The sequence below is a fragment of the Solanum stenotomum genome, chromosome 5, assembly GCF_019186545.1.
Source record: "Solanum stenotomum isolate F172 chromosome 5, ASM1918654v1, whole genome shotgun sequence".
NCBI classification, from domain to species: Eukaryota; Viridiplantae; Streptophyta; class Magnoliopsida; order Solanales; family Solanaceae; genus Solanum; species Solanum stenotomum.
The window spans coordinates 59538883-59548213 of record NC_064286.1 but is presented as its reverse complement, the minus strand read 5'-3'; the positions used below and the strand labels follow the sequence as shown (position 1 = coordinate 59548213).

At 34.6% G+C, this 9331-nt stretch overlaps 2 protein-coding genes across 2 annotated transcripts in view; both read left to right on the top strand.

Annotated features, from left to right (window-relative positions):
- Nucleotides 1-491: 491 nt before the first annotated feature.
- Nucleotides 492-3065, top strand: LOC125864204 (probable disease resistance protein At1g61310). The gene is made up of 5 exons (XM_049544118.1): nucleotides 492-1081; nucleotides 1418-1547; nucleotides 1721-2212; nucleotides 2331-2372; nucleotides 2844-3065. The coding sequence occupies exons 1-5, from the start codon at nucleotides 492-494 to the stop codon at nucleotides 3063-3065; spliced, it is 1476 nt and encodes a 491-aa protein (XP_049400075.1).
- Nucleotides 3066-5395: 2330 nt separating this feature from the next.
- The window catches only part of LOC125864203 (probable disease resistance protein At4g27220), a 7078-nt gene continuing 3142 nt past the window's right edge, over nucleotides 5396-9331 (top strand). Inside the window, exon 1 of the mRNA XM_049544117.1 lies at nucleotides 5396-7901. Within this exon, the coding sequence (XP_049400074.1) occupies nucleotides 5396-7901 (2506 nt within the window). The remainder of the gene's footprint in view (nucleotides 7902-9331) is intronic.

The following is a 9331-nucleotide window of genomic DNA, read 5'->3' as shown; positions in this document are numbered from 1 at the left end:
TTACAGTTGCAGGAGCACTAAAAAAGCATAAAAACAAGCGTTCGTGGGACTGTGCCCTTGAAGAATTACGTGGTGCAGTAACAGTAAGTATCCCTGAAGTGCCCAAAGAGTTGTATAAACCTCTGAGGCTAAGCTATGATTACTTGGGAAGTAATGAAGCCAAATACCTCTTTTTGCTTTGTTCCTTGTTCGAGGAAGATAGTGATATTCGGATTGAAGAATTGCTTAAATATGGAATGGGGCTTCACATCTTTCCAGGAATAAAAAATTTAGAACAAGCAAGAGATAAGGTGTATTCTCTGTTAGAAACATTGGACGATGGTTTTTTGTTATCCCAAGGTTCAAACAAAAACTATGTCAAAATGCATGATGTGGTCCGTGATGTGTCTAAATAAATTGCGTCCGAGAGAGAGCATATATTTATGGTAAGTCATGATGTGAACTCAGAAGAGTTCCCAAGAAGAAAATACTCTTACGAGCAATACAGTCACATGTCAATTGTTGCAAATAAATTTGAGGAGCTTCCTAGCCCAATAATTTGCCCAAAACTGAAGCTTTTAATGTTGAAACTCCGTTTTGAAGATCCATTCAAACTACAGGACGATTTTTTTGATGAAATGAGTAACATCAATGTCTTGAGCCTGAGGGGATACGGATATGTGGAGTCCATTCTGCACTTTCCAGCATCCATTCGGAGGTTGTCAAGTCTGAGGACTTTGTGTCTGAGTGATTTAAGGTTGGATGACATATCCTTTATAGGGGAACTTGTCGAATTAAAAATTCTGAGCATAAGAGATTGTGAGTTAGAGGAGGTGCCAGTGGAGATAGGAAAATTGACCAATCTAATTATGTTAGAGTTGCGGTATGATTATCTAGAAAAACTTAAAAGGATTCCAGCAGGGGTCTTATCTAGACTAGTTCGACTGGAGGAACTACATATCATGGGAGTAGAAGATTGTAGTTACTCCACCTTCAGGGAAGTGGAATCCTTATCGAAATTGACTGCATTGTCATTAAGAGAATGTTCTGAAGATGTGATCTACATCCCCAGTAACTTGGGCCTTTCCTCCAAGCTGGCACGGTACACTCTTACAGTGGGTAAAGGAGCTTATTTCAACATTTTAGAGTTTAATGATTACAACAAGAATATTTCTTTAATAGTCTCGGAGACTGACCCGTTGGGTGATTGGATCTGCCACCTGTTGAAGGAGAGCGAACGTGTATATTCAAAGGGAAAGGGTTCTAATAATGTATAGACTGAGTTGCAGCTAAATAAATTTCAGAACGTGAAATATCTCCAACTCTCTAGTTGTGATTTAGTGACACATTTATTGAACATCTCACATGAAGTAGTCAAGTTCCCCAATTTATATGGGTTGTGGCTTGATTCTCTGGAATGCTTCACTCACATTTGCAGTGACAATGTTGAGGGCATTGAGTTCCCTCTATTACGGGAAATGCTCTTATGGAGCTTACCTGAGTTGCAAAATTTGTGGCCTAAAGCCAACAACTCTATCACCGACTCTAATCCTCTTTTTGATGAAAAGGTTAGCTTCTTATTATGAAAAAAAAAAAAAAAAAACTTTTCTAAATATGAAATCAACTTACTTTATAAAATTGTACCTTTTACTATTTACTTACATAAAGTCTATTTTACCTTGTGACCTAGTGTTTTGTTCAAATGTATCTACAACAAAGTTTGATACTTGAACTTTTGCAGGTTTCTTGTCCCAATCTGGAACTGCTATCTATAGATGAAGCTAACAGCATAAGTGCTCTATGCTCTCCCCAACTTCCAACTGACTACTTCACCAAACTTCAAACATTGCAAGTATCACATTGTGGAAAATTGAGAAACTTGATGTCTCCATCAGTGGCTAAAGGTCTTCTGAATCTCAAGAAACTACAGATAGAAAATTGTGAATCAATGGAAGAAGTGATCACAAAAGGAGAAGGAATCATGACCTTATTTCCCCTCTTGGAAATACTGGATTTTCGCAATCTGCCTAAGTTGGGGCATTTCTTTCTGACAGAGTGTGCTCTTAAATTTCCATTTCTCGAGGGAGTGAATATTGAAGACTGCCCTGAAATGAAGACGTTTGTTCAACAGGGAATATCTGTGAGTACACCGAGTCTCAGAAATGTGAACTTTGATGATATGGCGAAAGTAGATGATCTAAATAAGTGGATACAGCAGAGGTTCAATAACAAGGTATGTCTTATTCCGCTAGGTTCTACTGCTCTCTTTCCGTTTTAGATACTTCATCAACTTTGTTTTACTTAATAAGCTAGTCATCTCTCTCTTCTTTAGCATTCTCTGTTTCATGTAGGAACAAGAAGCTAGTGATGGCAACAAAGCTGAACCTAGTCATGTCAGAAATTAGGAAGGTAGTGAGTACTCAATGAAATAATGCAAGTAAAACCTCGAACAACACCTGATACCTATGCTCATGATGGAGGTAACAAGTAGAGGCGGATCTACATTATTGTAACCTATCGGTTCATGTCAACCCACGCCCATAGATCTTGTATATGTATTAGTAATATCTATAAAATAGTTGATTGTGATATAAACTTGAGGTCAGTGTAGGATTCTGTAAGCTTTAAATTTGGAATCCGCCTGTGGTTCTAAATTCTTCTTTCATTTTATTTAACAGCTAATATGTAGATTTATTTTCTCATGTCATTTTGCATTCTACATTGTTTTGAAAGATTTTAAAGAATACTTTTCTGGAGATTTTAAAGAGACTAAAGCTTCTAATGTTCAAACTCTGTTTTGAAGAGCCATTGATCAAATTACAGGATGTTTTTTGTTGTTGGAATGAGTAAACTCTGTTTTTCAGTCAGTTGCGAGGGTTTCAACAGTTGATAGGTTAAAAGATCTCCATCAGGAAGCTAATGTGCAAAGGATGGCTCCAGTAGGACAGCACACAATGGAGAAATCAACGACTGCTGGATCCGGTGAAAATGAGGAGTCTAGAAATTCAGGCTTCTCTCTTTTCTCTTTCACACCTGATCCTTTTTGTTTAAAAGAAGGGATGGTGAGGAACATTCTTCAAATTTGACAACCAATCAATCACATTGCGGGTGAAAGTGGCTGCAATAAGAAAGAACCCATTGAAGAGTACAATCCATTTGCAAATCAAATTGAGTTTCCCTTTTCCGATATAGTTAGAAAGAGAAGGTGGCTGCCTGCCTGAGATTTCAGTTTCTATCCTCTGCTGAGTGATGGAAGTTTGAGAACTTGTAATTTTGGTGCACAATAATCCACCTCAGGATTTTTTATTTACCTTGTCATGACTTCCTTTATATGGTTTGATTTGTTTGAGTTTTTAAATTGTCTTTTTTTTTCCTGATGCAAGGAGAGTAAAAGTTGAGTTGAGAGGATGTCAAGTTTTCTTGATGCAAAAGTACTTGGTTGGCTAGATTATTCAGTACTTATGAAAAGATTGGTTTCTAGTTTGCTTGGAATTTAATCTCTCTTTCATTTGTATCATCATTTAGCAGTTAAAGTCTATACAGAGATGTACTCTTTGGAGAACATCAACAAGTTTGATAGCTGCTACTCAACCCCATTGGTTAAGAATAGACCCATGATTTGTTTATATGGACTTGGGTAGTCCTTGCCATGAGCTAATTTTTTGGGGTTGAGTTATGCACATATGTCATATCTTAAAACATATCTTTACCTCATTGCATGAGACTTGCCTAGTGCAGTGTACGTCTCCTATATGTGAAGGCTATTACAATGGAGGAAAGTTTACCCCTGTGTGCACCCTAAGGGGCCGTTTGGTTACGCTATAAGAGGACATGTTATTCATGTATAAAACATTGTATTAGTTTTACTATGTTTGGTAAAAGCTTTTTATTAGGTTGAAAAGTCAACATGACTTATACTATGTTTGGTTGATAAATTCTAAATATTGTATACAAGTTATTCATGTATCAATTTTATATGGTGTTTGGTTGCGTTTTTTGTAATCCTACATAATTAATACCTACATAACTTATGAGAGAATCTATATATAAGTTATGCAGAATAGAAGGTGGAATAAGTTATGTGGATATTAGTTATACATGTATTAAAAAGATAAATTACACATGTATCCCTATTAATTTATTTTTTAATCTTTTTTTATTGAAAACTTTACATAACTATTCTATTTTCCCAAATATTTTTGTTTCTTTTTCTTTATGTATACAAACTATAATATTTATTCATATTGTGTATCGGAATGTATAATTTTGATAGCGCATATGCTAATTATATTCGCATGATATATTACTAGTAAATATATCCACATATTTAATTATAATGTACTAATTTTTTTATTTAGAATGTGAATTTATATATACTTTAAATATTTGGTATACTAAAAATGTACAAACAACATAATTCCTACATAATTAAACCCTGCATAACTAAACCCTGCATAACTAATACATGCATAACTAAACCCTGCATAACTAATACATGCATAACTAAACCCTGCATAACTCTAACCAGTAACCAAATGACCCCTAAGGGCAGCATTTGCAAGTTTCATTGTCATAAAAAATCGAGTGCCTATTTTATAATAACCATCGCATTTAAAATAAAATCCTACCAGGTAACTCTGCTCACCAAAGCTTAGGCAGATTGGAAGAAATAGGAAAGAATATACTTTGCCAAAAATGAGAGTGTATGGACAAAGTCTGATCTTTGAGCACTTGGCAAGCAATATGAAAATTCCAAAAAGAAGCATACTTTTCCATTTTTTCTTCTTTATAGTGTCTGCCATTGCAAGGAAGCATATATTTTGGGAAAGTCATAACATGAGTTTGAGTGAAGGAAGCTATGGAATCAGATGTTCACTACTTTAATATGTTAGCTAATCAATACTCTCACTTTAAAGATATTATTTTGACAGCTTATAAATCTCTGTGAATTTGTTGCTTCGAATAACACAATCAACCTCTCCATTGCCTCTCTTAAGCATTCATTTTCATACCAAATTCTCCAACATTGCTACTCTTTGATTTTCATACCAAATTCTCCATTTCCGCTCTCTAATCTTTCATTTTCATACCAAATTCTCTCACATTGCTAGTCTTTGATTTTCATACCAAATTCTCCATTTCCGCTCTCTTGTCTTTCGTTTTCATACCAAATTCTCAAACATTGCTACTCTTTGATTTTCATACCAATTTCTCCATTTTCGCTCTCTCATATTTCATTTTCATACCAAATTCTACATTGCTGCTCTTCTACCTTTCATTTTTCATACCAAATTCTCTAATTCCGTTCTCTCATATTTCATTAGCATAGCAAATTCTCCATTTCCAATATCTGATATTTCATTTTCATAACAATTTATCCATTTCCACCATTTTCACACCTTGTAACCAAAAAATTATGGAATTGTTATCTGCTTTGGTGGGGAGTGTCACTGGTTACTTGATGCTGCCAGTGGAGCGAGGGATTGGGTATTTATTTAACTACAACACTAACATCACATCTATGGGAAATGAATCTGAGAAGCTGAAGAACAGAAAAAGTGACGTGCAGCGAAGAGCAGAAGATGCCCAGAGAAACTTACTACTCATTTCACTCACTGGCAAGGCTTGGCTAGAAAGTGTTGATTCCACTATTGCACAAGTGGATGAAATAATGGGAGGTAGAGCTGAGGTTGAAAGGGGTTGCTTATATGGTTGCTGTCCAAACTTGAAGTCACGTTACTCCCTCAGCAAGAGAGCCAAGAAAATTACAGAGAAGTTGACTAAACTTCAAACTGAAAGCGATGTAATCTCCTTTGATCGTCCAGTTCAAAGTGAGGCTATATATAGTAACAATGGTGAGGAGTTGGACTCCAGAAAATCGCAAGAGGAAGAGGTCATCGCAGCTTTGAGAGATGATGGGGTCACTATGATTGGGATATGTGGTCTGGGTGGTGTTGGTAAAACAACACTCGCTGAGAAAATCAGACTAAAGGAGAAACAACAAGGGTTCTTCAAAGATGTTGTCATGGTAACTGTCAGTCAACAACCAGACTGGAAAAAACTTCAGGGTGATATCGCAGAAGAACTCAAGCTGAAATTTGAAGGGGATAATTTGTGGAGTCGTGGAGATCGGCTGCGTACAAGGTTAATGGATCAGAACAGCCGCAACCTTATAATCTTGGATGATGTTTGGGAGTCTCGTCATGATCTAGACAAACTTGGAATTCCCAGCGGTAGCAACCACAACCATCGGTGCAAAGTGATATTGACGACGCGTTTCCGAAATGTTTGTGAAGGAATGGAAGCTAAGAAGATCATAGAAGTTGGAACGTTATCTGAAGAGGAAGCATGGAGCCTTTTCAAAGAGAAAGTCGGTGATTCAGTTGACGACCCTTCTATTCGTGGTACAGCAAAAAAGGTTGTCGAAGAAATCAAGGGGTTGCCACTTGCAATTATTACAGTTGCAGCAGCACTAAAGGGTAAAGACAAGCATTCATGGGATTATGCCCTTAAACAATTACGTCGTGCAGAAACAAGAAATATCCCTGGAGTGCACGAAAAAGTGTATAAATCTCTGAGGCTAAGCTATGATCACTTGGGAGAAAATGAAGCAAAGTACCTCTTTTTGCTTTGTTCTTTGTTCGAGGAAGATAGTGATATTTGGATTGAAGAATTGCTTAAATATGGAATGGGGCTTCGCATCTTTTCGGGAATCGAAAATTTAGAAGATGCAAGAAATAAGGTGTGTTTTCTGTTAAAAATATTGAAAGATTGTTTCTTGTTATCCCAAGGTTCAGATGGAAATCATGTGAAAATGCATGATGTGGTCCGTGATGTGGCTATAAGTATTGCATCTGAAGGAGAGCATAACTTTATGGTAAGTCACGATGTTAACTCGGAAGAGTTTCCGAGAAGAACTTCTTATGAGCATTTCAGTCACATGTCAATTGTTGCAAATAAATTTGATGAGCATCCTAGACCAATAATTTGCACAAAACTGAAGCTTTTAATGTTGAAACTCTGTTTTGAAGATCCATTCAAACTACAGGACGATTTTTTTGATGACATGAGTAACCTCAATGTCTTGAGCTTGAGGGGACACAGATTTAAGAAGTCCATTCTGCGTTTTCCAGCATCCATTAGGAGGTTGTCAAGTCTGAGGACGCTGTGTCTGAGTAATTTAAGGTTGGATGGCATATCCTTTATTGGGGAACTTGTCGAATTAGAAATTCTCAGCATAAGAGATTGTGAGTTAGATGAGCTGCCAGAGGAGATAGGAAAATTGACCAAGCTAATTAGGTTAGAGTTTTGGAATAAGTATAGAGCACTTAAAAGGATTTCAGCAAGGGTGTTATCAAAACTAGCTCAATTGGAGGAACTACATATTGTGGGAGTAGAAGATTTGAGGGATGTGATGTACAGTAACCTTTGCCTTCCCTCCAAGTTGACACGGTACACTCTTAAAGTGGATAGAACTTACGATGATGATTACGACAAGAGTATTAGTTTAAAGGTCACGGAGAATGCCCCATTGGGCGATTGGATCTGCCACCTGTTGAAGGAGAGTGAATTTGTAGAGTCAACCGGAAAAGGCTCTAATAATGTGTTGACTGAGTTGCGGCAGAATGAATTTCAGAACGTGAAATGTCTCCGCCTCTCTGAATGTCATTTAGTGACACATTTATTGAAGACAACACATGAAGTAATCAAGTTCCCCAATTTATATGAGTTGGAGCTTCGCTCTCTGCGTTGCCTGACTCACATTTGCAGTGACAATGTTGAGTGCATTGAGTTCCCTCTGTTACAAACAATGTTCTTCAATGAATTACCTGAGTTCCAGAATTTCAGGCCTACAGCCAACAACTCAAATCCTCTTTTTGATGAAAAGGTTTGCTTCTTATCATCAAAATGTTACTTTTTACTTGAGCATTAAAGATTTTTACTTATACAAAGTCTATTGCTCAGATATATCCTTTCTGTCTAACAATTGAAAAAAAAAATTAAATTAATTTTTTATTTAAAAAATCCATATAAGGCTATTAATTGATGTGAATTTTTGTGACTTCTTTTAAGTTTCAAAAAAAAAAAAAAAAAATTGTGACTTCATTTATTCAATGGTTAATATAAGTTTTAAATATCTTCCTTATAGATCTATTAACTTTTCATTATTTGAGTTTCATATTCTTATTTTTTTGTGTGAAAATAAATAGATATGGAAAAGAAGAAAAAAATAAGAACAAATTTTAAGACTATTCTTTTTTTGCAGCTATATTGTAATTTATTTTTTGAAAAAGGGTCAATAATGCCTTAAATTACGTGAAATAATAAAAAATGCCCTCAATTTATAGTTTAGTCCAAAATGTTCTTGCCCTCAATATTTTGGTCAGAAAATGTTCTTTGTCGTTGATAGTTTGTTTTGGAAATGATCCTATTGTTACTACTTGACTCAAAAATATTTCTTTCCGCATAAATATATTATTTCTTTTCTTTTAAAACAAATTTTATTCCTATTAAAAGATATTACTTTTGAAGTACTCTATTATTGTTTTCTTTACTTTTTAAATTACTTTAACTATTAAAAAATGTACCCTTTAAATGGTTAATATATGTCTTACATATAAGATCATAGTAAATCAACCATTAATTTTTATTTTGATATTTATAATAAAATAAGAAATATTTTTAATATTATTTTTTTCGAATTGAAGTAGGATAAACATTTGCTAATAAAAAAATATCATTAGGAAAAGAATGTGTTCAAAAAGAAAATAAATAATATATTTATTTGAAAAATGACATTTTTGCCTTACTAAGTAACAATAAAGGCATTTTAGATCATTTTTTGCTTATTTTTTATATTTGCAGAAAAATGGGACATCTATGATAAATTTTACAAGCAGGTGAGTGAAACCCAAATTATTCATTGAATTAAGGGAAAATGGGCAAATATACTGCTCAACTTTGCGATTTTGAGCAAATATACCTCTTGTTAATAAAATTGGTGCATATATACATCTACCGTCTAATATATGGTGCATATTTATAATTTTCGTTAATAAATTTATATTTATTTTATTAAAAAATAGATAAATGTAATTTTTTTATTTAAAAAATGTCATATGCCTTTCAAAAATTATCTCTACCGCTATAGACTCGGCCCAAATGGAAAAAAAAATACTAATTTATTTGAGATACTAAAAAACTTTTTTTAAATATGAAACGAGATCATATACAATCAAGGGCACTATTAATAAGGTAAGAAATTGTCCCCTTGCTTGTACTTTTTCTTTTGAGTTTCGTTTTTATTATGTATATAAAAAAACTAACCCAAAAATCCTTCTTTCATTATATT

Bases quoted from the DNA above. Each gene is read 5' to 3' on its own strand.
- LOC125864204 (XM_049544118.1), top strand. From the start codon at position 492: ATGTCAATTGTTGCAAATAAATTTGAGGAGCTTCCTAGCCCAATAATT. The intron at 1,082-1,417 runs GTACACTCTTAC...TCACATTTGCAG, and splicing joins CTTTCCTCCAAGCTGGCACG to TGACAATGTTGAGGGCATTG. The intron at 2,213-2,330 runs GTATGTCTTATT...TGTTTCATGTAG, and splicing joins AGCAGAGGTTCAATAACAAG to GAACAAGAAGCTAGTGATGG.